Source organism: Mus caroli, chromosome 9 (assembly GCF_900094665.2).
Source record: "Mus caroli chromosome 9, CAROLI_EIJ_v1.1, whole genome shotgun sequence".
In the NCBI taxonomy this organism is placed as follows: Eukaryota; Metazoa; Chordata; class Mammalia; order Rodentia; family Muridae; genus Mus; species Mus caroli.
In genome coordinates, this window is record NC_034578.1 from 59,526,220 (window position 1) to 59,552,669 (window position 26,450).

At 50.5% G+C, this 26,450-nt stretch overlaps 1 protein-coding gene across 7 annotated transcripts in view; it reads left to right on the forward strand.

The window, feature by feature from the left end:
- The window catches only part of Anp32a (acidic nuclear phosphoprotein 32 family member A), a 36,591-nt gene extending 12,223 nt beyond the window's left edge, over positions 1–24,368 (forward strand). Inside the window, exons 1-8 of one of the 7 annotated variants that reach the window (XM_029481335.1) lie at positions 9,796–9,813; positions 11,245–11,289; positions 17,261–17,410; positions 17,603–17,725; positions 19,034–19,226; positions 20,227–20,324; positions 22,878–22,941; positions 23,132–23,215. In XM_029481335.1, coding sequence (XP_029337195.1) covers positions 9,811–9,813; positions 11,245–11,289; positions 17,261–17,410; positions 17,603–17,725; positions 19,034–19,226; positions 20,227–20,324; positions 22,878–22,941; positions 23,132–23,193 — 738 coding nt within the window. In that variant the 5' untranslated portion in view covers positions 9,796–9,810 and the 3' untranslated portion in view covers positions 23,194–23,215. Of the gene's footprint in view, positions 1–5,958; positions 6,002–9,795; positions 9,814–11,152; positions 11,171–11,244; positions 11,290–14,014; positions 14,168–17,260; positions 17,411–17,602; positions 17,726–19,033; positions 19,227–20,226; positions 20,325–22,877; positions 22,942–23,131 lie in introns of those variants that run through there. The other 6 variants (XM_021171439.2, XM_021171435.2, XM_021171436.2 and 3 more) reach the window with 6 other exon arrangements.
- The last annotated feature ends 2,082 nt before the right edge of the window (positions 24,369–26,450 follow it).

Below are 26,450 nucleotides of genomic sequence, written 5' to 3' on the forward strand. Positions count from 1 at the left end.
AAAAAAAAAAAAAAAAAAAAAAAAAAAAAAAAAAAAAACCCAAACAATAGAATAGGCCTGGTGAGATGGCTTAGTTGCTGAAGTGCCTGCCCTCTGAGCATCAGGACCCAGATGCCCATGCATGGTAGTGTATATATATACTAGTACTAGGGGCTTGGCAGAAACAAGAGGATTCCTGAGTGCACCGGCTCAGCCCAGTCACTGAGCTCCAGGTTCAGTGAGAGACCCTGCTTTAGAAAATTTGATGAAGAGCCATTGTGGAGGACATCCGATGTTGGTCCACACCATGCTCAGAAAGAGCTCTTCCTGGACTCTGGAGGGAGGAGACCCTCTGCGTCTATCCAGGTGGCATACAGGATGTGAACGCGTAGTCTGTCCCCTAGTGGATTCCCATCATGTTTCACATGCTGGTTGCTCTCCCCGGTTCACCTGGTCTGTGTTTCTTTGCGCACTTGCCAGGGAACATTCCAAGGTTATGCTGAGTCCAGTGTGGCTCCCCCACAGCTGGAGCAGTAAGGTTCCCTGGTGACCAAGGTGCTTCTCGGCTTCTGCCCAACTGCTTGTGATTGATGCAGCCCCATCCATCCACATGTAGGAGTGGAAGCTGGCCTTCCTCTGCTGCATGTCCCCCCTTTGCCAATGTCGAGCTGTGAGTATGCTAGCCAGCCTCCCCTCGCCAGCTCCGAGAGGCTGGGGAAGCTTCTGCAGAGGCTGGCCTGCAGCCATCGCAAGCAGCTACTTCTCTGAACACCGTCTAGTTTGCGGCTCCATTACAGACATGCTTGGGGTGAATGCCGGTGTATCTGGAGTTTGGGGTGGTTTCTAGAGCAACACTCTGGGCTGCCGAGTGGGATGCGGTGGCAGGGGCCCGATTGGACTGCAGGCTGTCTGTCCTAAGCCACAAGGGTATTGGATTCAGACCATGTTTGTTCTCTGGGAGCATTCAGGAACTTTCTGTCCACTCTAGTGGCCTGTGTGGTCATCGATAGGAGTGGCACAGGACATGTTTACATGTTGTCCAGTGACTGTAGACCCCGTCTGAGGGGGCGGGGTGCCCACTGCACCAGAACACAGACTTGTATCTTCTGAATGCATGAGCTCCATGGAAGTTAGGGCATGGATGTCTCAGTGGTAAGCAACGCTTGGCTGCTCGATATTTGACATTAACCAGTTCTATGTGGCTTGTCCAGCGCTTCCCAGCTGGCAAACGGCAGTGCAGGTCTGGAATCCCTTCCCACCATGACCCCCCAGCCTTGGGGGTTTCCGTTCTTTCTTTCCGCACACAGAGATTGAACACCTGCTGTCTGCTGGGCTTTTTGCAGGCTGTCTGGATATGACAGTTACACAGATGAGCACATCACCAGTCCTGAGCACACACAGCCTCCATTCATGGCAAAGGCCCCACTAAGTGCCATGAAAACAAAGCTGTGGCTCAGGGAAGGCTTCCTGGAGGAGGTGACATTCTAATGGACAGCATAAAGAACACTCAAGAGATCCCAGGAGAATAGGATGTGGATTGACATGTCTGTGACACCAGAGGCGAGGCCAAGAGGACATGGCAAGACTGAGACCGGGATGGATTAGAGGCAGTTCCAGGCTAACCTGGGCAACTTAGTGATACTCTTGTGTTGATTAAGAAGTAAAACAGAGAGCCGGGCTGTAGCTCAGTGGCGGAGTGCTGACCTAGCAGCAATAGAACCCTGGGTTCAAGCCGCAGCACTACCCAAGACCAGGGTTGGTGATGTGTTCCATCACTCGGGAGGTTGAGTCAGGAAAATTCAAGGAGGGAGGAGAGAAAAGGGATGGGATGGACAAACACGGATGAACTGATACAAGAGTGGGAAATGCAACATTATGTTGGGGCTGGCCAGTACTCTGTGCACTGCAGCCTTAGACAGGACCTTGCCATGGTAGAATGTCTTGTTACTCTCTTAAGGCTCAGACCTTAAATAATCTGAACTTTGAAGTATGTTTTTCTAGATTTATTTATTTATATATATTATGTGTGTGTGTGCCTGTGTGTGTGGTGGGGTGGAGGTCCGGGTGCTCCGAGGTGGGCTGGGCAGTATTCTCTGCTGCTGCTGTTAGTCAACGTGTTGATGTGGGATTCCTGATGCCCCTGGCACTGGTATTTTGTGGGGAGAGAACCTGACCAGCTTGTCTGAAGGGCTAGAGTGGACCATCTTGGGCCACTGGATTTTATCCAGAAAGAGTCTGAACGGTGCTTCTGGCTCCAGCGAAGCTTCCTGCTGCTCACGCTGATTCCTAATACTGTGCTGCTGTGCTCTGAGCTTTTCTAGGCTTGCGACTTGGTTCTATGTTGTGAGGGGGAAAGGAATGTCCTTTAAAGTTGTGTTTCGTTTGCTTGTTACTGTAACGTGGCGTACCTTATTTAAAGGACAGAACTGCTGGGGAGGAGTTAAGCTGCTTCTTCTTCCTGTGGAGCAGGTGAGTGGGTGGGGCTGGAAAGTTTGAGTGGGTAGCTTGCTCCAGGTCATGGCTACTGAGGAGCTGTCCTGGGTGCACAGCCAGGCCAACTTCAGAGCTGTGCACGCAACCTGGAACCTTAGCTTTGATCTGCGCCTTCCAGCCACTCCGGTGATAGCCTAGAAAGCGGTCCTCCAGTCTGTCGGTCTGTCTGTCTGACACCCCCCCACCACACACACACACTTTCCTTCATCTTTCCTCACTATGAGCTTGGGTCCTCCTGGTGCTCTCAGGATGTGCCAGGGTCTTAGGGAAGGTCCTTTCCCTTCATGACTGACATACTTTATACAGTCAGGTTTGGGCTCACAGATGAGAAACATACCCAGAGGTTTTGACCTAGGTCTAGAAAGTAGGAAAAGATGTATAGTTTTCCAATAAAAGTAGGCTAAGGTGTAATTAGGGGCCTAGGGCCTGCCTCCGCAAACAGGAGCAGGGATCGGATAGGCCGCCTCTTTAGCAGGAGCAGAGCAGCACCCCTGTGACTCGGCATGGCAACCGTGTATGCAGAGCACCTCCCTACCCTGTTACGCTAAGCCCTCTCCTGGGATAAGAGGTGGCTTACTTGACCTTTCCTAAGTGCCTAGGGTGAGTTTGGGGTGGTGCTTGTTGTTAGATACTCGGTAAACATTACCTTTTGATCTATTAGCACATCCCGAGGTATAGGTTGGGCCACTTGTTTTTTGAGATAAGGAAGACAGGCCCAGAAAGGTCAGATTGGCTAACTGAACCTCGATCCTGTGTTGTAATGCCCCTTCCAGACTAGACACCCTTGGGTCAGGAGGCAAGGACACCGTTTCCACTGTCTCCCACCGCCGCCCCCCGCCGCCCCCCCCCCCCCCCCCCCCCCCCCCCCCCCCCCGTCTCCTGTTGTAGTCTCCATTGAGTGAGTTCTAGCATTGAGGGATAAATTGAGGCTGAGTAACCTATCGGGAATGGTGATGAGGCCCTTAGATTTGTAGGACTTTGAGGACTGTGACCCTACAATCAGGGTGGGATCTGATTTAAGTACTTGTCCCTAAGCCAGGGGATATCAGGTGACATGTGCCAGCTTATTGTATTCCATGGTTCCTTTATTACAGCTAAAGATCAGAAGCCACCCAAAACACCCCCAGCCCCAAAGTCAGTGTTATAGGTTAGTTTGAGGGTAAAGGCAAGAAAATTAAGATTCCAGAGTTCTAAACACCCCCTGGAGATAGGTGGAGTAGTTACTGGGCCAACAGGGAGAATGGTGGTGGAAGCATTCCCTGAATTCTCGTGGTTTGATTCTGAAACCAGGATGGTGAATATTTGTTAGTCATCATCACCACCACCGTCACCATCCCTGGAAAACAAACAGCAAAAAGGAGGGTTTTGGACTAGGTGTTCCATTGGAGATCATAGCTTCTTAGTCCAAATGGCAGTACTCTGGCCGTGTGCTTCTCCGGCTCTCAGGAAGTTTGAGGAAGGCTGAGGTGCCACCACAGCAAGGAGCTGCCTCCAAGGTCTCCGTTCCTGGAGTTTACCCCCCCAACACACCGCCACGATGTAACTCAGCTGGTTCTTTTCCCAACTGAGTGAAGTGAAGGATCCAGCAGACTTGTTCTAGAGCATCCTTGATGCCATATAGTGGGGAAGTCAAGCCTTAGGATGTCTTCCCAGGTTATGCCTTTCTGATCTGCAGACATTTACTAGGTGCTAAGTACAAGGAGGAGTAGGGGACTGGGGCGGACAGTAGGACAGTACGTCATCTCTGTCCTCTGGGTACAGCATCTTGCTTGGTAAGGAACATGCTTGTGAAATGTATTGCAGTAATGCCAAGCACAGCACAGTCTCCCAAGTGCCTTCCTACCCAGCATCTGGCCCCGTTCCCTGGATTCCTCTGCGGGGATAGATCTTCTTCCCATTCTAGTGGTGGTCACTCTGAGTTGGTGAAGTCTTGACCAAAGCCACAGTTCTGGGCTGGGGCTGTATGTAACTCAGTTTGTAGAGTTTGCCTAGCATGCCGAAGTCTTGGGTTCATCTCCAGCTCAGCTGAAACCGGATACGCCCCTGACTTCCTGGTACTTGGATAGAGACACAAGGGGATCAGAAGTTTCTTCTTCAATTGCAACAGAGACTTTATGACCACCAGCCCTACACGAGACCTTGTCTCAAAACAACAAACAAAAATATGTCTAGATTCTTAGTAGAAAAGTCTAGCGCCAAACCAGACTGACTCCATCTCACGTGTCCCTGTGCATTCCATAGGGTGTCCCCATTGTGTGGTGGAGGCCACTTCTACCAGAAAATGTGGCTATTCGCAGCCTTTTGCTTACGTGTCGTGGAGCCACTGTAAAGGTCAGAGGTCTGCTTGTCTGAGTCACTTCTCTCCTTCCCTGCGTGGGCTCCAGGGATTGAACTCAGTTCATCAGGCTGACAGAAGCCCATGGAGCCATCTCTCCAGCCCTCCCACAGACTACCCAGCTGCAGCGTGTGGCCAAGCCTGCTTCCTACTTAGTGTCTTAGCCATAGCTGCTCCTTCCATTGTAAGAGCCCTCCCTGGTCAGATACTCTTAGGGTCAAGTATGCACAGAAGACAGGCCTTGAGTAGTGTTGCTGGCCACCCTCCAGTGGTGTTCCCTGTCACTGTTGATTTTCTCTGTTTTCCTTTGAGCATCAATCGTGTATTTAACACTCACTGACTTAGGATCTGACTCCCCCTGCATGTCGGAGGGCATTGGCATTGGTTGTCTGCCATGCTATTTCTTACCGGCTAGCTTGGTGTCTGGCATACTGGGCTAGCTTGGTGTCTGGCATACTGGGCTAGCTTGGTGTCTGGCATACTGGGCCTGTGGTCTAAGCAGGTAACTTTCCTCCAGAGGAAAAAAAAAAGAAAACCCAAGCAGCATTTTTAGAAGTGACCCACAACACACACTTCATAAGATATTACTCATCCATATAGCGGGTGCTCAGCACAGTTTGTATACCAAGCTCTTCTTACAGATAGTTGCTTAGGGTTTTGATTAGCATGGTCTCCCACCTTTTTGCCTAAACATCCCTAGTTCCTTGTCATCACCCCGGTTCTCAGATGCCTTCCCACCCTGGTTGTCTTCTTCTTCCTCGCAGTCTGCCCTTGAAGTTCTGGAATTTACAGTTTGGTCTTGGAGGTGCAACTGGGGTTTGGGACGCTGCCATCAAGTGGCTTTGGGTTTTCCCCCACTTGTCTTAAAGTTTTTGTTACGTTTTCTGGGCAGTTGTGTGCTCAGACATCGGTGTCATAGCATGCATGTGGAGGTCAGAGGACAACTTGCAGGAGCTGGCTGGTTCTTTCCACTTGTATGCTTCAAAAGTCAAACTCAGGTCATTAGGCTTGGTGACAAGCAGCTTCAGCCACCGAGTGCCCCCCATCCCCATCCTTGGTAGGAGAGCTTGAATATAATGAGGCTTGTTAGTACCTGCTAGGCAAGCATTCTACCAGTGAGCCCATGCCTGCTCTTTTTTCTCTCAACACAGCCTGAAGAGCTTCGCTTTGTCTGTGTGGGCTGCTGTGACTGAGGTAGGTGGGGTGTGCTCTCTTAGAGACTGACCTCCCCAGCATTATCACCTATTTCCAGCCAACTAGCCCCTCCCTGACTCTCACAGTCCTAAAAGTTTTAACATTTTGTTCTTTAGCATTTTAAGATTAAAGCAAGCCCGGTAGTGGTGGTGCAGGCCTTTAATCCCAGCATTTGGGAGGCAGAGGCAGGTGGATTTCTGAGTTCAAGGGCAGCCAGGGCTACACAGAGAAACTCTGTCATGAAAAACAAAAACAAACAAACAAAAAAACAACATCAACAAAAATTAAAGCAGTTGCTGGGCAGTTGGTGGCACATGCCTTTAATCCCAGCATTTGGGAGGTAGAGGCAGGTGAGTGGAATCTCTGTGATTTCAAGGCCAGCCTGCTCGACAGGGCAAGTTCCAGGACAGCCAGTGCTACACAGAGAAATTCTGTCTTGACAAGAAATGAAACAAAATTAAAGGAGCTATAGACCTGTGAACAACAGCTAACTCAATCTGCATTCTATTTTTAAAATAATTAAGTATAGGTCAGGTTCCACTAGCAAGACCAGGCGGAGAAAACCGGCACTCTGGAGCTAAGCCAAACCAGGCGTTCCCCTTCCTCCTTTCCTTCCCCCCCTCCCTTTGCCCTCCCTTTCTTCCCCCTTTTTGCCCTCCTCTTCCTTCTCCTTTTGCGCCTTCTCCCTGCCCTCCCCTGCTCCTTCCACCAGGAGTTTTACCATAAGTATTTGATTTGTCCACTTAGGCAAGTTGAATGCATCCTGTTAGGCTAAGGGGGAAAGGGCTGATTAACTCACCTCTTATGCATGACCGTGGCTAATAGGCGAGACTCTTCTGCGTGATTGCTACCCAGATCATCTGCTCCTCAGTGGAGCTTGGGTGCCGGACTTCAGCACCAGGAATTGCTCAGGTCCTGTGATTGAGGAGGCTGCTTGTCTGGTCAAGGTGGCAGGAAGGAAGCCAAGGGCAAAATTTCTTCTCTGAGGCTATTAGACTTGTCTATTTCCATGCCTTCTGGGGAGTGTAAGGCCTGGTTGAAAGGAGGTCCAGCTCTAGTCTGGGCACTCCCCTCTCCGTTCCTTTTATTTGTTCCAGTTTCCTCCTGCTTCAAGGAGTTCCCTGGATAGCTGAGCCCTAGGCTGAGAGGACAGGGAACAGCCCAAGGTTTCCATCACAGACTAACTCTGATTTTTGCATATATAATGGTTGGCTTCCAGCTCATTATGTGGCCGAGGATAGCTTTAACCTCTTGATTCTCCTGCAGCTACCTCCTGAGAGCTGGGACTACTGGCACTTCATCGGGCGTGACTTATCTGGTGCTTGGGGTCAAACCTAGGGTCTCATGTGTGCTAAATAAACATTCTACCAACTTAGCTGTAGCAACATCCCCTAAGCGTGTTTGTTTGTTTTGGTTTTTGCAAAGCCAATTGGAAGTGGGCTAGATCTCCAAACCAGGACTCCAGTGTCCTGGCCTGTGAATCTGAATGCTTTTTGCCTTTTGAGATGGGTCACGGCAGGGTCTGGGGTGGTCACAGTCCTTGAGTTGCCAGTCCATGGGTCTTTGAACAGTGAATCTGGGGAAGTGATCTCACTTGTATCTTTCAGTCAACATCTCAAGGTAGAAACCCCAGGGAGTGTGCCCAGCTTCCCACAACAGGCAACCGTGAATCCACTCGTGGTCACAGCATCACTTAGGTCTAAATCTCCTGTCTGATTTCAGCAGCTGGTTACTGGCATCCCTCAGCTGGCACAGCTGCTCTGCCCAACCGTGGTTCTACTGGAAAGGGAGTCGGCCATCTAGAAGTTTCTCTAGAACGATTGCCCACCTCCACCTCCTGCCTGAGTGGCTTGTTCCCATGTGACCAGGAACACACACTGATGCCAGCCCCTCTGCAGGGAGCCTGGGAAGGTGGACTGAGTCTTTAGACCTGTCAGAAGCTCTCAGAGGGGCTTGGTGGACAGGAACAGGCTCCTGGGAATGGTAGGGGAGGGAGGTAGCCTTCCTGTGACCTGCAATGTCATGTGGGGTGAGGAAGGCGTGTGAGGTTGGGGGCCTGGGAATCCTGCTTTGGATTTGCACTTGACCTCCATGGATGGCCATTAAAAGTTTTAGGGAGGAGTAATGATCCGCAATGTAACATCACCGGATCTGTGGCCCAACCCAACTTTTTCTGAATCCAGCTTTTCTATTGCACAGGGACGGTGCTGCAGCTCTTGAGTGAGAACATATCAACTACTGTAGGTTTTTATCAGGAATTAAACTGTTGGTAAATGAGGTGAGGTGTGGGGTCTTGTTAATGGAGGTGGTTTCTGCCCGTTCCTCCTACCTCAGTCGGGGCTTGGGTGCCACCCCCACATTTGGAACCTCACAACCTGGGCCTCTGGGGACAACTTTTATACTCGTGGTGTGCAGAAAGAGCCTAGCTGGTCAGTTTCCCCGTTTTAGTTATTACCGAGAATAATGAACCGTCTTGTAGTTTTGCACGCTGAAACCTGAGCTCTTCCATGTCTAAGGTCCCTGTGCCTCCTTTAGGGAGTCCTGGCTGAGGGGATGTTCATGGACATGGAATTTTAGGACCTCATCTCTTTATTCCAGCTCCACTGCCCAGTGTGTAGGCTGGAGGGAGGATGGGGCAGAAGCCCGGAGTGGGGAAGCAACATCTACCAGGGCACACAGCAAATTCGGATACAGCAGGGACCGAAGGCCAAGCACCTTGCATTGTGTGAGTGCCTTTTGACTAACCGGCCCTTTCCGGTTATCTGGACTAGTGCTCTGCGGCTGACTGTATCCCAGCCCCTACCGGAAGACAGGAAGGGAACTGTTAAGTGAATGGAGCCTGCTACATTTGACCATCACCTCCGGCCTCCCAAGCTCTCTCTCCGCACTCCATCTCTCTTTCATCACCGTACCCTCCTCAGACAACCAGTCAGCCCCCACAGCTGCTCTCTAGGCTGTTTCCAGCTTCTTTGGTTACTTTCTGTTACCTGAAAGTTGAGCGGGACCAGGGCAGGGCCAGGCAACCAGGGAAGGCTTGGTTGAGATGGGAGGCAGGAAGGAGGCTTTAAATGGAGGGCTACTTGGGGCAGGAGTTAGCCTCAGCAGTTAACAACGCTTGCTGCTCTTGTAGAAGACCCCGGTTTGGTTCCCAGAATCTACTTGTGGCTCACTGGCGTTTGAAACACCAGTTTCAAAATATCTGATAACTCCTGTCCCCTGTGAGCATGCACACAGTGCAAGGCATGCAGGCAAAGCACTCATAACATATTTTTTTAATCTTTTTAAAAACTAAAGATAAGAGAAACGCAAAGGCTGGGGGCAGAAGCTAGGTATCCTTTTGAGCAAGCCTGGCCAGCACCGGGCCTTTCCAATGAGTGGAAGCGTCCCTAGCACCGGCTACTCCTGCAGGAGAAGCACAGGCGAAATCACCCGACCGCGCTGGGAAGAGTGGGGAGGAGCCGGGGACAAGAGCGAGTCGCTGGGCTGGCGGGCTGGTGCAGTCTCAGCCTGCCCTGCCAGCTGGACCTATGAGCCAGCCTGATCTTCCTCGGCCCGCCCTCCTGCCTCTAAGTAATGAGGATGGCGTCACCGCTGCCCGCGCCACGTGCTCCCCGGCCGCCTGCCTGCGGAGCTGCTTTGTACGCAGCAGCAAAAATCCGAGGCCCGGAGAGGCTTTCAATTCTCGGGGAGGGTTTTGTTTGTTTTTAAAGAGAAGAAGGATCTTGCCCCTGGCTAAGACTACGGATGATCCTGAGAAGCATTGAAACCCCCAAGCCCTGGCTGCCACGAGGCTGCAGGAACTTGGGAGGATGGTAGATGGGCTGTGGGTTCTCTTACTTTTGGGGATGGCGGTGGGGGGCAGATTCTGACCTAGGACAGGAGGCGTGTTGTGGCAGAAAAGAAAAATTAATCACCCAGGCCAGAGTTCTCTGCTCTCTCTGCCCAGCGCCCCCCCCCCCCCGGTCCTCTGCCGAACATCAATCTCTCTGGCCCACTTCACCCCATACTGTGGGCCACATTTTAAAAATTGAAGTAATAAGAGGGCTGGAGAGATGGCTCAGCAGTTAAGAGCACTTGGGGCACGTGCTTGGGTTCTGTTCTCTGGACTCAGATCCGGCTCCTCACAGCCCCCTGTAATTCCTCCAAGAGATTGCCCTCTGCATTCTCTCACAGAGACACTTATAAATAAAACTTTTAAGATTTTTTTTTTTAAATCTATAGATGGGATCCTTATGTGTAGTGTTTGTTTTCACCGAGTGTGCCTACAGGCAAACAGTATGTGTGTGTGCTCTGAGTAAAGTAGGTTTTGTTTGTTTGCTTTTCATTTTATTTGTATTAATGTGGCTGTGTAATTAATGCGTATGCATGTGCCTGGGGAGACTAGAGAGAGTGCGGAATCAATCCACTCCCCTCCCCAGCTGGAGCTACAGGCAATTGTGAGCCTCTGACCCTGGTGCTGGGTACCAAACTCAGACAAGAGCTGCAAGTGGCTTGCCTGCTGAGCCATCTCTCCAGCTCCTAAAATGTATCCCTTGCAGTGAGTTATGATCAGAAAATACTGACCTCTGTTCTGTAAGATCTCGGTAACTTTCAAAATATCCAGCCTTTCCCCCCAGAGCTGTGTCCCTTCCCACACAGGTCGGTAAGTAGATTTTACCGTTAAAACAAACGCCAAGTGTCCGTTTATTATCTCTGCCTCAAACCTCAGTGACTCACACAGCGTGGCCTTCTAGCTAGGAATGGGATCTGCAGCAGGGGGTGGCCCATTTAAAAGCTGACCTAGTTAAAATCCAGGAGCACCAAAAAACACTGGGTCAATCTGATTTGAGTCTTCTGTTCGAAGCCTGGAACCTGGAACCTAAATTGGTCAGGGACTGACAAGGTTGAAACCAAACCACATGTATTTATCCAATTCTTGTTCAGTAAAGGAAGCACAAATCATGTCTGGAGATTGGGGGTAGAAAACCAGGCAAAGCAAGATGTAGAGGTTGAACCCAGAGGGTTTGTTTTGAATGCTCTCCATGGCTCCAGAGCAGGGCGAGGCTTGGGGTGTTGGGCTCAGAACCTGTGCCAGGAAGGCGTGGAGGACTGGGCCTGGTTAGGAGCCTTCGTTCCCTGCTACCATCTTCAGTGTGGACACCATCGGCAGAGCCAGTGGTAAAGGGGATGGTGGGTAGCTTTTTTTTTTTCTTCAAGCTGGCAAAATTCTAGGCTGGACTTCTTATTGTGTAATCTGGCCCTAGGTCGTTGGCACTGGAATTCTGAGAGGAAACTGGAAGCCCAGAGAGGTGAGAAGGGCGAGAGACCAATGGTTCCCACTCTTCTTAACGCAGTGATTGCAACCATACAATTTTTTTTTGCTTCTTCATAACTATAACTTTGCTATAATCACAATGTAAATATCTGTGTTTTTTGCTGGTCTTAGGCAGACCCCTGTGAAAGAGTTGTTTAACCCCAGAGAGGTGGAGACCTACAGGTTAGGAACAGCTGGGCTAGAGAGAGGAACTTGGACTAGAGCCAAGTCTGTCTGGCTAGAGTCTGCCTTCTGCTCATCCTGAGTTGCCATAGAAGTTCTGAAAAAGTAAGGGGCGGCTCTTAAAGTGTCCTTTCCCCCTGGGTCATTATTTTTTTAGAAGGCCTGTTGTAGACCCAAGCTGTCCATTCTAATCAGAGCCAGTGCCACAGCCATGTGACCTATACACATAGTTGGCTGTCACTGTCTTAGAGTTCTTTGTGAGGCTTTGTTTTGTGTTTTGTTTTGAGATGAGTTTCACATAGCCCAAGGCTGGCTTCAAACTCAGTGTGTAGCTGGGAATGGTATTGAACTTGTCATCCGTCTTCTACCAAGTTTATGTAGTATTGGAAAAAAATCAAACAAGAGACTAGTACAGGCTAGGAAAGCATATGCTATCTACCAGGTAAATTTCCAGCAAGGGGCCCACCATCTCATTTTGCACTGGGCTATAGTTACATAGCCATTCCTGGCCAAGACAGCGCCTCTCTCTCCCTGGTTTCCGGGTGCCTCTTATCTCCCCTCGTGGCCTTTCGGGGCTGTTTACCAGCCAGCTGTGGATTTCCAGCCTGCCACCAGCTCTCTCTCTCTGTCTGTCTGTCCGACTCCTCCTCTACCCCCCATCTTGGTTCACCATGGATTCTGTGACCCTTCAGCCAACTATGCAGCAGGAGTGTCCTATGTAGGGAGAACTGACTGGAGTGTGCTGAGTGCTGCTGCGTCAGTTTGGTAGGGTAGCTGCTGATCCAATCCGCTGTCAGGGCTGGTGCTTGATTGGCATAGGCACACGCCCAAAGCTATTGCGGGGAAAGCTTGAGCGTTGATCCCACCTGCTGTAGCGCACTGTTTATTATGTTTATGCTTCTCGTGAGCTGTTTGGGCCCCTCCCCCCTCTCACTGTATTCCCAGTACTTATATTGTGCCTGGCCCAGTAAGAGGAACATTTGCTAAGCAGTGCTGTCCCATGCGTTCCCTCTAGGCTGATTATGGGGAAGGACAGTCTCTGACCTCTAGGAGGGTCAGATGCTTAATACACGATTAAATGATTCATGCTGCTGCCTCTGAGATCGCTGCCCAGCCTTGGGTTCTTAGAGCCAGCTACAGGGATGGCTTCCTGGGAGGGAGTCTTGAATTAGATTTGGGTGCAATGGGTAGGTGACTTGGGGGAGGGGGAAGTGGCCAGCTAGTAGGTCACTAACTAGCCGTGAGTGTTTCAGAAGCTGGCTAGAGTGTGCAGTTTATAATAGGCTAAGCCGATGTCACCGTCCTTTTCCTAAAGAGGTGGAATCTTGGACTCCAGAGAACATGATATCATTCAGCCCAGATTAGGGGGTCTTGCATCCAGGGTGAGGTTGGTCAACAGTAGCCCAGGCTATTGCGTAACCACATCCTTCCCTGAGGTCACGGCCTTCAAGACAAACACTGAAGTAACTAGGGCTGTGACGAAGGCTGCAGCGTTAGAGAGAAGAAAGGTCACACCTGAGAACTTCGTAAGGATCAGACTTGGTGGTTTTGAAACAAACGAGTTGTTGTGTTGCGTGAATGTGTTTGTGTTTATCATGAAGTTCAGCTTTCACTGGCAAGGAACGAAGACAGACCCAAGCCTGGGGTGGGGGTCTCGGGTAAGGTTTACGTACGGGAGAGCCAGGCCAGGCTGGCTTCTTATGTGTGGTGCCTCCCTACAGCCAGCAGAATATGAATGTCAGCCTCCTGCCTGGGGCTGAATGATCCTGTGTAAGCAGAATAGCCCTGGTCTCTGGGGCTACAGAGGTAACTGAGTGCACTGGGGTGTTGTTGTTGTTGTTGTTGTTTTAAGGGCTGGTGGCGGTTGCTGTTGTGCGTTAAGGGCTGGTGGAACCAGGAGGGCATCTAAACCCAAAGTACAAATATTCAGTTTAATTTTAACTTGCAGTTTGCTCACACTCAGGACTTGGCAAGGGAAGTGGGCCTTTATTCTATTTTTTTTTTTTTTTTTTTAAAAAGCACAGCACTTCTTGGATACAAAAGGGATGCTGTCACATGGAAGGGCTAGAGAAGAGGCTGCCAAGGACGGAGGAAGTGGGTTAGAAATGATAACAGTTGCAGGGTGAGTCCCCTTGGTCGCAGGCCTTGGGAGAGAGGAGGGGGTGGGAGTAGAGGGAGGTCAGGCAGAAGACTCAGGCAGACGATGGCTAGGGTTTTCTGCTTTGTCCGGTCTGAGCCACTTCTTGGCCTGCGAGGCGTGAGCTTTCTACACAATTCTGAGATCTTCGGGTCTATGCCCTGACCCCTCCTAAACAGTGCCCGGCACCCTTACTCTCTGTCAGGAAGGGGGAGGTGCAGAAAAGCAAAGGAGACTGGGAAAGGCTGCCTGAGACTTTGCCAGAGGAAGAGGAAACGCTTGGGGGCCCCACACCCAGCCGGAGGAGGCCAGGTTGAGCTCTGCTCCTTGGTGACTGAGGAGGTGGGTGTGATGCCCACCCAGCTGGTGGAACAGGAAAGGGCTGAAGGGAAGCCATTACAGCCATGGGAACCTATGGAGTTGAGTGATCTCTGGGCAGGCACAGTTCCTATACCTTGGAATGTCAGAGATGCCTCAGGGGACCGCTACATTGAGCGGCCAGCCAGCATTGACCTGTTTGCCTAGGCAGCCACCTGCCAGGCCTGCATTTCAGGCTAAGTATTTCTTTTTCTTACTCCTTTTTTGAGACTTCTTGTATAATCCAGGTAGGCCTTAAGCTTGGCTTTGTAGCCATTGGTGACCTTGAGCACAGTTTGTGAGCTGCCAGGGATCCAATCCAGGCACTGCCGACTGAGCCAGGTCTTCAGACCCACACTGCTGTTTTTGAATGTGGTTGTAAATGGAGGGACTCCCCCTCCATGATGTAGCTAGGGTGTGTGCCTGTTATGGGGAGGGCATTCAGAGTGTGTGTGTGTGTAAACAGTAGCTGTGATGACTTACATATTGTCCCTGAGAGTAGAGGCTCCCAGTTTGGGTGTGGTTCTGGGTGGTGAAGACTGTCCTGGTCAGTTGTTGGTAGAAATGCAAGGCAGCCTGTCTTGGTAGCAAGAGTTGGGGAGTAACTGAGGAGGTGCTGTGTCCCCGTCCCCCCTCACACACACACATAGAGGCAACTTCCCCTAGACATTCCCTTGACTGCCCAGCATTACCTTCCCACCCCAGGTCCTCTTATGCTTGGTAATGGCATTAAGGGGAGAGGCCCTTGAACCACTCTAGGAAAACCACATATGACTGCAGTCTCTGAGGAGACACCGGGATCTGCCTTTAGAAGCAGGGATTCCCTGGAAAGCCAGTTAAGGAGGAAGCCTGTGCACAGGAGTCCAACACCTCAGACTTGTGTCCCTTGCTTGCGCCCACAGCCACTCTTCCTCCATTTGCTCGATGCCCACAGTCAGGCCTCTCTCTGCAACTGTCTTGCCCTAGGGTGAAGGGCTCCAAGAGCTTCATTCTTATACTCTAACCGGGAGTGGCTTGACCTGGACCCCTGGCCTCTTAGATCTATCGAGAAGATGGAGCATGGCCAGGGCGGAGGCTTGGAGCTCGTGATTCGGGGAGGAAGGTGGTGTGGTGTTCCTGGCTTTCTTTCCTTCAGATAGAACTGTGAATCCCTGCTAGGAATGGGGCTGTCCTGCATGGAGCACTTGCTGTCTCTGCAGGGACCCAGGTGCCCCATAGTCCCTGGCCTGCCTATTAGCCTGGAGTGAACCCTGTTGTACCTCTGCATAGTGGCTGAATACAAGTGGTCTCTGGAAAACCAGAGGACTCTCTAGGCAAGGTCCTCTTAGAGGAGAAGTGCAGCCATGGGTAGGGACTGGCTCGTGAGCTGTTTATGCAGGGTGGTGGTGGGGAGGACAGTGGTGACCCTGTGAGACATGTGGGCCTGTGGAGAATCCCGTGGATGGAGGGTGCAGCACGTCCAGTCAGTATTTTCCATATTTCCCAGAGGCTGCAGGGTAGAAGCTGATTCTGAGGCAGAGTCCTGGGGTGCAGGGGAGCATGGGGGACAAGTGCCATCGGGAGGGGTCAGTCTTCTCCTTTTAGAGTCCTTTCAGCCTCAAGCCACGGATCTCTTAATCCCAACTACTTCAGAAGCGAGTCAGGATTACAAATTGAAGGCCTTTTAAAGCTATGTGCAAGGAAAATTCAGGTCCAGCTTAGGCGACTCCGAGAAAGACTGTGTCAAAGTAAAAAGGGGTTGGGGGGGGGGAGTGAACTAAAGGGAGCATGTGCTTGCTTGCCTAGCATATGTGAGCGCCTCGGCTCAACTCTCGGTTCTATACCGCAGTAAGGTTCCTGGTATCACCAAGAGACTGGGTTCCCCAAGCACCTGACTTGCCCAGGATTACCTTGGTCGGCCTGCCGACTCCTTTGGCTGTTTGCGCCTTTTCTGAGACCCACTGGTTCTCCCCTGACCTAGCATCTATTTGCGGTGTTTCCCCGAGCCAGCAACTGCTCCTGCCGTGGATTGGGTTTGGAACTTCCTCACGAGTGACTTCTACTTCTCTTGCCACTTTTTGTCAGAAACAGAGAAATACCTCCCACCACCACCCTCCCTGTCTTAGGAGTACAGGCTTTCTCATCCTCTATGAGGTAGGGACCAAGGAAGACGTCCCAAGAGCCATGTGGTCCGGTAACTGCCTTGTATCTCTGTCTACCTAAGATTAAAATAACACCAAGTAAGTGTTCAGGACCACACGAGGCTTGTGGCTCCATTCTTGGACAGCACCAAACACTTCCTTTCTGGTGGGACCATCTGCTAGACAGTGCTGTCTAGGCATGAGGATATGGACGAGGGTTCTCTGCTATGCTGCCCCTATGGTGGAGCAGGCTGGGGACCTGATTACAGTGATAAGGGCCAGGCCTCAGTGAACAGGCTGAGGCCAGAGGGAGGAGGGAAAGCAAGCATGAGTGTATTGTGTGCAAGCCACGAGCATTTGGCAAGGGGGCATGGGGAAGGTGGTGGTGGGAGGACAGGGATGGGGACCACAAGGTGTGGACTGAAATGAGTAGCCTGCCTCCAGGGAGTATCTGGCCTGGGCATTCGTAGGCAGGGATACCAGGTGCCATGGCCACGTCCATTGTGGCTGATGCCTGTGAGCAGTAGGGACTGTCATTTTTATTGAATACTGGGATGTGTAGCAGGGGCTTATTCATATGCGTGTGTGAATACACACACACACACCAGCCTTGGTGACAGCAAAGCCTACTGAATATGTTCTCTGCAGAGGTTCCCCAGTTCTAAATATTTATTTATTGATTTTATGTATTTGAGTACACTGTAGCTGTACAGATGGCTATGTGCTTTCATGTAGTTGTTGGGAATTGAATTTTTAGGACCTCTGCTCACTCCAGTCAATCCCGCAACCTCAGTCCCTGCTCACTCTGGCCCAAAGATTTATCTATTATTATACATAAGTTCACTGTAGCTGACTTCAGAAGACACCAGAAGAGGGTGTCGGATCTCATTATGGGTGGTTGTGAGCTACCATGTGGTTGCTGAGATTTGAACTCAGGACCTTCGGAAGGGTAGTCAGTGCTCTTACGTGCTGAGCCAGCCCATGGCTCCCCAGTTCTAGAGGTGTGCTTATCCAACACTCTCCATCTGGGTCTTGCTAATGGTAGAAAGATGGGTAGCCCGGTCACCCTTTGCTCCCAGGCCGTGCTGATCTGGATAAGGCAACAGATGGGACACTGGAGTTGGACCGCCTCTCTGACCCCTTCACTCACACCAACCTTCCTTTTCCAGGTGAAAGAGCTGGTCCTGGATAACTGTAAGTCAATTGAAGGCAAAATCGAAGGCCTCACGGATGAGTTTGAAGAACTGGAATTCCTAAGTACAATCAACGTAGGCCTCACCTCCATTTCCAACTTACCAAAGTTAAACAAACTCAAGAAGGTAAGCAGGCTGGGAGCTGGGAGGCTCCGGGTGGGGGCGCCTTGTGCTCCGAGAGCATAATTAAGGGCTAGGCCAGGTGCTTGCTACAACTTGCTGGCAGGGTCCCCGGGGATGTTCCCTTCCCGCTGGCTGTCTGGGGAGAGTAGCCCCGAGCTGGGTGTTAAGTGTACTTTCCCTTCCTGCCTCATACAGCTTGAATTAAGCGAAAACAGAATCTCAGGGGACCTGGAAGTATTGGCAGAGAAATGTCCGAACCTTAAGCATCTAAATTTAAGTGGCAACAAAATAAAAGATCTCAGCACAATAGAGCCGCTGGTGAGTCCCTCGGGGTCCTCCCCTTTCCTTGGGGGTGGTGGGGAGCCCAACTTTCATGGTTTTATTTACTTATCACTGTTTTTCTTTGACTCTCGTCCTGTGCTGTGAGCTAGCATGGGTACTATTTCTGCTTAGTTCACGGAGAATTCAGTTGGACCAAGGTCACCTGGTCAGAATGGGCACCCAGTGTGGGGCAGGGAATGGAGCCTGGTGTGGCGTGTGCCCTTCAGCCCGGGTTGTGGTATGTCTGGGCTCACAGCCTGGCTGGCTTGCCACCCTTTGAAGGAGAGGAGCAAACCTAGATGTAAGCTGAGTCTGGATGTACATCAGCTATCATTTCTTCCAAGGGTTAGGGGTGATTGCTGACACAGACGTGGCATTCCTGGAGTCTGAGGCTGTGGGTGGGAAAGCCCAGTGCAGGCCTTCATTTGCATATGGAGAGAAGAGTGTCTGTCTTGGTGACCAGGGCCTCAGACAGGGTGGATGACACTTCTGGCTCTGGCTTTACTCATTTTCCAGTGAGGGAAATTTTAGTCAGAACGGCAGTCTCTTGTTACCAGCGTCCCAGGTGCAGCGTTCTTTTGGTTTTTAAGGAAACCGCCCGAAGATGTGACAAAAAGAATCCATTGGAAATGGAGAAAAGTTGCAAAGCTTGACTTGAGGAAGGGCCAGGGATGCGGCAGAAGTGACTGTTCTGAGTTCACCAAGCACTCATCAGTCTCCGGACATTGTGAGGCCATGGGGCCAGGTGGTCATAACAGCAAGCAGGCGTTGCTTTTTCAAGCTCAGACTTTACCTGCCTGTCTGTCTGTCTTGTAAAGCACACTGACCACAGGAAGTTCTTTCCAGGTCTCCCACTGACCTAGGCGAAGGCAGAGCTGCTTTCGTCTGCTGGGAAGCCCTGACGTCATCATTTTGTTAGGAAGAGAAAGCTCTTCGAAGTTCTGACTCACTTGTGTTGGGAGTGTGAATACAGCTGAGTCTATACAGTCTGTCTAGCACAGACCGGAGCTCAGATGTCCTCTTGGCCTTTGGCCCCTCCACTAAGAATTACCTGGGCCTATATACGAAATAGTAGAGAATCTAGACTAACTCTGAGGGATCTACTCTTCCTAGTTTGACCTGGTCCCCATGGCAACAGGGACTCGGTGTGATCCCTTGAATGAGGTGAGAGGTCAAGATTCATTCAGCTGCATTTCTTGCTAGCTGTGGGCCTCCTCACTTCCTGGGGCCTCTCTAGGGTGTTTCCCCCTTCCTGCCCCCTTCCCACAGTCACCCTCACTGTTGACTGCCTTTCTCCACTTGCAGAAGAAGTTAGAGAATCTCAAGAGCCTAGACCTGTTTAACTGTGAGGTGACCAACCTGAATGCCTACCGAGAAAACGTGTTCAAGCTCCTGCCCCAGGTCATGTACCTTGATGGCTATGACAGGGACAACAAGGAGGCCCCCGACTCCGATGTTGAGGGCTACGTGGAGGATGACGACGAGGAAGATGAGGATGGTAGGTGTCAAGTGGGGATCCTGGGATGCAGAGCTCACTCTAGACAAGCTGGCAAGCCATCTGCCACTGGTTTTCAAAGGGAAGAAGGACTGGTGGCCTCAAGTCCCCCCAGAGAAGAACACTACGTATATCTCTATAGTGTGACCCCAGACGTGGGAGAAGAGACCAGTTGTAGGGGTGGACTCCCCAGGGCCTTTTCTCCATCTGAGAGACCAGGGTCTTCTGCTGGAGAGGCTGTGGCGCCCCCTGGTGGTTGCAGCATGCAGGACCACTGACCTGTATTGGGCCCTTCCGTGGCCTCAGGGAAGTTGGAGGCTATAGTCAATGTCAGATCCCTTGGGAAGGAAGGAAAGGCTAAGGGCCCCTCCTCCCTACCCCATCCCCCAGTCTCCACAGGTCCCCTGCAGTTGGCCCTCTTCTGCAGGGCTTTATAGCTCAAACAGAAGTACTCAGATAGTGCCAGTCAATGTAGACATAAAATTCTTTTGTCCTTGTTGGTCTGGGTTCTTCTGTGAAATGTTCATATATTCTGTCAGCCTCGGTGGATATCCTTTGCCCAAGGATTAGATTATAAGTGTTCCCCTGTTGCACACAGTATGGTGGTGTGATATGTGGCACGGGTCTGTGGTACAGCCCCCGGGGCCAGTCCTCCAAGCCTCTGGCCAGTTGCTCCACTACACAGGCCACTTGTGGCCTTGAACAGGGCAGTTCTCTGAAGAGGGATTAGTTATGTTGACTTAAGCCTCTGCTTCTCTGGGGCCCCAGAGCTTCTTGCTCAAACCTCCGTGTCTCTGTGGCCTTACCCACACGGAGGATCTTCTACATATCTGACTTGGAGGAAGTCTTATAACATGAGTCATTTTTTGTGTGAACACCACCTGTGTGCATTATTAGAGCAGTCGGGCTCTGAGCTTTGCTGGGGGGTGGGGCAGACATGGACCCTCCCACCCCCCCAGTCATCTCAATCCGAGTTGTCTTCTTGCTGGCCCATCCCCCACAGAGGAGGAGTATGATGAATATGCCCAGCTAGTGGAAGATGAAGAGGAAGAGGATGAGGAGGAAGAAGGGGAGGAAGAGGACGTGAGTGGAGAGGAGGAGGTAAGGAGACGGGGCTGGGCACCTGTGCAGTCCCACTTCTGACCTGGCAGGTGCCTCATTATCAGTCGAGGCAACCCAGGAAGGAGCCTTGGTTGTCTATCTCCTGCCCACTGGCGGGGAAGGAAAGGGGGTCCGTTTTCCAAAACTTCTATGGCACAGACTTTGCTGCACAGACATCAGCTGCCGTTCTGAGGAAGTTGTGTCAGAGTAAGGAAAGGGAGGGGATACCGGAAGCAGAGGCTCCGAGTGCTTTGGGCGGGGCCTGTCGTTGAGGACATCAGAGGACAACTTTTGGGAGTCAGGTCTGTCCTTTCACTGTGTGATTTCTGGGGATTGGACTCAGGTTGCCAGGCTTGGCAGCAAGCACCCTTAACTTGCTGAGCCGGCTTGCCAGCCCCTACCTTTTGTTTTCTTTCTTTTCTTTTTTTTTGTTTTTTGTTTGTTTGTTTGTTTTGAGACTGGGTTTCTTTGTGTAGCTCTGGCTGTCTTAGATGTCTTAGAACTTACTCTGTAGACCTGGCTGGCTTCAACCTTGTAGAGATCCGCCTGCCTCCACTTACCGAGTGTTGGGGTTAAAGGTGTTTGCCACCACTCCCCAGCTTCTGCTTATCATTGAAATAGCTGGTTCTAGCCTTGTTCTGAGCTGTGCTCGTTTGGACAGATTTCTTGTTTTTTCTGGGTTTCTTGTCATCTGTGACGTAGGGACCGTGTCACCTCTCTCACTGGGTTATTGAGAGTAAAGTCACATCACAGAAGGAGTCTGGTGAGGGGTACAGCAGCCACGGGTCTCAGGCACCCATACCTTCTTCCCTGTTCCATGTGTTGGGGTTCCATGAGTTTGGAGGCTCAGGGTCTCTCAAAGCAGGGTAGTTTTCCATGAGTTGTTTAGAATGCTGAATCTGTTCTTGCCATTAGTAAATGGTTTGCAGTACACACTCGTGAACCAGGTGCCTTCGGGCACACATGTGCAGTACACAGGCCATAGTCCCTCCTTCTGGTTTTCTGCCTCCTTGTTTGTAGTACACATGCCCACACAGCTCCTGCGTGGGGTTCCTGGCCTGCCTACCCAGGGCTCAGGAGGGTGGATGCCAGCAGAAAGGCCAGGCTCCCATCTGTTCCTGCAGTTTCTCTGTCTTCTGGGTTTAGGCTGACAGCCCCACCTTTAAGGGAGGGATACTTGCAGGCGGGAACCTCTTTCCTTGAGGACAAGGTAATGGGACATACTGGCTGGTGGACTGTCCCTTGGACCATTCCTGCCTGCTGTCATAAGAGCCCCACATGTGGACTTTGTTCTACTTTTTTGTAATCTCATTGACCATCTGCCCTTTACCAGTTACCAATGAAAGAGCTCTTAAATACACACCCACAAACACACACACACACACACACACACACACACACACACACACACANACACACACACACACACACACACACACACACACACACACACACCACACAGTCTTAGCAAACAGACCAGGGAGAGAACTATCCAATGATGTAAAAGTGAATTTACTTCAACCGTTCTTAGAAACAGCTGCTGTGAAACCATAGAAACCAGGCCTTCAGGTACAGAGAAGCTACCAGCATGGAACCCAGGGAATGACCCAGAACAAGGACCCTAGGATGGGAGGATGAAGTCACAGGGCTGGCTGAATCCCAAGCAGGTTGAAATGAGGTTCTCAAGGACCCTTGAATCTACCCGCCACACCCAAACCCTTCAGCTGCCTAGGCTTGGCTGAGGGGAGGGCCTGGGACAGGAGAGCTAGGCTTGCCCACTTGATTCTGGACTTGCTGAAACTGGGGTCTTTCCTTGAAGCTAAAACCATATTGAGGACAGATGCAAGAAAGGACGGCCTACTTTCAACGACAGGGCAGCTCTCTGCCTAGGGAGCCTGGACTCCCAAAAGCCTGCATGCTAGCAAGCTGCCTCTTTTCTAGGGGCTTCACATCCAGTGTTTCTAACATGGGGTAGTCCAAAACTACCACACAGCCCAGGTAACCCTCAGTATCTTACTTCATGTGGGAAATGTCGTAGTCCACCCACATGTTGAGTCATCTGACTCGGGTGGTTCCTTGATACAAAACAGTAAGAAGCCCTACTGTGTGTGTGTGTTCACCCTGAGCTGAAAGCCTTATTGTGGGCTCTGAGATGGGATGCAAGGCCTTTCTAGGCAGGGACATCTCTCTCTAACTCATGTAGGTGTGTGGGTATAGTGTATGTGCTTGCATGTGTGCACAGGTGTTTGTTTGTGCATGTACCATGTGTGGAGGCCAGAAGTCAGTGTCAATTTTATTTCTCAATTTCTCCGCCTTATATTTTGAGCCAGGGTCTCTTGAACCTGGAGCTCGCTGGTTTGGCTAAGCCGGTTGCCAGCGAGCTCCAGGGTTCCACCAGTCTGTGTCTCCAAGGTGCTGGAATACAAATGTGGGCTGCTAGGCCCGGCCTTTACCTAGGGGCTGGGCTGGAGCTTGGATCGGTGGGACTAGGAGCTGCCTCCCCAGATCCGGCAGGGGCACTGCTAACACCCCGCTGTCTTTCTTTGCCTCTAGGAGGATGAGGAAGGGTACAATGACGGGGAAGTGGATGACGAGGAAGACGAAGAAGAAGCTGGTGGTATGTCAGCCTTCTCTCTCCCAGTGGCAGCCTGACCCCTTTGACTCTAGCATTGCCCTGCTTGGGCTTTAAGGGCCAGACGATGGGAGGGGGCACCCACGCTTCCTAGATGTGTTCTGGTTTGCAGTGGTGGTGGGGCTGCCTGGAAGATGGCTGCCTAATAACTCTCCCTTTCCCTCCATTTTTCCAGAAGAAGAGGGGAGTCAGAAGCGAAAACGAGAACCGGACGATGAGGGCGAAGAGGATGACTAAGGAATGAACCTGTTTGGGGAAATTCCTATTGTGATTTGACTGTTTTTACCCATATCCCCTCCCCCTCCTATTCCTGCCCCCCGAAACTTATTTTTTTCTGATTGTAGCATTGCTGTGGGAAGGAGAGGGGAAAAGTGTACTGGGGGTTGATGGGGGGTGGGGGTGGGGGGGAGGGGAGGAATAAAATACTATTTTTACTGCCACACTTTATTTCCCCCCCCTCCTTTTTCCTTGTGTCTGGTTTTGTCCCCATAAATGCAGTAGCTTAGTGCACACCAAGCAAGTGTTTGTTCTTACTCTCTGGAGAGGATGGCTTGGAGGTCTAACATTTTCTGGTATGTCCTACATCCCCAGAGTTGATCCGGGAGGCCCGCGGCTGGCCTCTGCCAGGTGACTCACAGCCCCTGTCATCTTCACTAACTCCTGTTCTGGTTCCGGTTCGTGTGGTCGCTGCCAGAGGCACCCAGCACCCCGGTTTGTAAATAGCAACCGAAAGGCGTATTTTGGCACTGGTTTGGGGACAGTCCCCATCTCTCATCCCTTTTCCCCTTTCCTCCACAGATGGCAGTGGGCTTTGCTTTTTTGCAAAGAGAACTCTTGTTACTCTGGGGCTGTGATCCCGAGAGCCAAAAAGAAAAAAACAAAATAACAACAAAAAACAAAAAAACAAAAACCGGCAGAGTGAGGAGATACTTGTAAAATGGGAAAGAAGTGAACCTTCATGTTTCAACAAAAACAAAACCGTTCTATTTGGTTCTGTAAAATATTAGAGCAACTTGTTTTGCAGAAATGATAGGAGAACGCATCTCAGGCGCTCCAACTTAGAACCCTTTTACAAATCTACGCTCTGGAGCTCCCTGCGAGAGTCCTCTGGGGTTTTGTTCTGTTTGTTTTCCTTCTCACATACATTGGAGCACAGGAAAGGAATGCAAACTCGTATTTTCTTACCCGGTGGGACTCTGAAGTGGCCACAGGTTTCTCCTAGGGAATGCTGTGTGCCTTCTGCGTCCCTCTTCCAGATCGCTTTAGAAGTGACGTGCTGTGTCCTTCCTACCCTGCGTCTCATTGGTACAGAACAACTGCCACTCATTTTTCTCCCACCCTTGAGAAGAGCCAAACTTTGAGTTTTATGTCTGTTTGTCATTGATAAATTTCAATAAATCTTTTTTATACAATTTTTTGGGAGATGGCTTCCTTTGAGTCTTTACAAGCCATTGATTGTCCTAGGATCAACTGCTGGCCCTGGAGGGAAGTCTTGTTTTGTCACCTGCTAAACAGCTTTCTTACAGAGTAAATACCCTTACACCGAGATGGAGGGAGAATTTTTGTTCGCAAAGCAGCAAAAACTTATCTGGGTGGGATATGCTCTACTTAAAGGCTACATTCTTTAAAGTGGGGGAAGGAGGGGGGAAAAGGTACAAGACTTATAAATAAATAAATGAGGCAAGCCACCTAAAAGGCACACCAACAATAAATAGCTCCTGCTCTTGTTTTTAAAATATCTTTGATTAATTTTTTCCGTATTGTAAAAGAATGTATGCTTAAACTCAGGAATGTATAAAACATTTAACCAACCCTAGACTTAACAGCTGGTATTTATTGTATTTTTTACTTATGGTCCTGGGTCTCTGTTTTTTGGGGTTTTCCGAAGCGCTCAGGTGGTTCCCTGCTAATCCCATGGCTGGGTTCTGATTGGATTTATTGTAACCAAATAGGTAGACGGTTGGATTATTTCCAGTTTCTCCTGCAGCATCCATCCTTCTCTTAAGTAATCACACTTAAAATCTATTTAAGTAATCATACGTAATGATAAGTAATCATTTTAAAATCTATTTACATTGTGTGTGTGTGTTTCTTGCATGTCAGGGCAACTCTGGGGAGTCAGTTTCTCGTCCCATCCCATAGGTCTCAGATTGAACCTGAGGCATCAGGCTCCACAGCAAAGACTTGTACTCAGTGGGCTATCTCCATCTCACCAAGCCCAAGTACTTAACACCTTTCATTTTTCTTTTTAAAAAAAATATTAGTTTTCTCAGTAAATCGCACTGGTTGGCCTGGAACTCTGTAAATCAGACTGGCATCAATCTCCTAGAGATCCGCCTGCCTCTGCCTACCAAGTGCCCCTCACAGATTCTTCATTTCTTCACAGTCAACTCTTAGACAAGATGCTCATTGGGCCAAACCTCTCCTAGCATTTTTGTAACGGTCATGTATGAGATTGCCTAAAACTTGTCAGAACAGGGATGGCACACTGGTTGCATGCCCATCTTCTCAGCCATACAGCTTTGCACTCCATAGCAAGCGTCAGCTATCTTGCCATCATGGCAGGGTTCCAGTGACTCTTGCACATGTCTGAGAAGACCTGGGCCTCACCTCACCCTGACACCTGCTCTTTTAGACTAGCTACCTCTGGCTTCAGAAGCAGGGTCAGGTGGTCTCCTGCAGGCTAAGCTTTGTGGTCATGAGGGGGAAGATAGGCAGGCATGTATTTACAGGAGGGTATCAAGAACATGGGCGTGATGTGTCAGGACAGATGCTGTGGACCCCAGCCCCTCTGTGGTGGCTCAATTGACATGGTGTGAGTAATGAATACGTTTTGCAGGCAGCCTTCAGGGGACTCCCTTTCTGCATCAGGCCAGGTATTTCCATCCACCTTTGAGTAAGGTTGATGAAAATTCTAGGGAGATGCTCAGTATAAACACGAGGACCTGAGGACCTTCAGCATCCATTGTATAAAGCTGGATGTGTTGTGTGCTGCTTGTAACCTAGCACTGAGAGGCAGACAGGCAGATCCCTGGGGCTCACTGGTCAGCATGCCTAGCCCACTTGGCAGGCCCCACACTGTCCAGAGAGACCCTGTGTCAATCAAGATGAACGGCTAGAAGCACCCTCTGAGGCTGACCTCTGGCCTCCACATGTTTGCACATACGAGTACATTCTTTGTCCCCCTTGAACTGTCCCCCCCTAAATGAGGAAGGCTGGGACTGAGTACCTTGAGCATAATATGTAAAACCCGGCCTGCCACACTGGGTGTGTTTTTAGTTTTGTTGAATGGAAAGGAGGAAGAGTGAACTGTTTCTGAGCCTTGACCCTGTGGCCAGCCCAGAACTTCAAACACAGCCAGTCCAGCTGGTTTTCTCAGAGTCTCAGAGTGAATCAGTGTCGTATAGAAGAGCCCTGAGAAGCTGAGCTCATGTCTAGTCCCAGAGCCAACTTTCTTGTCCTTATACTAAATCCCCCTACTGACTGTATCCTTG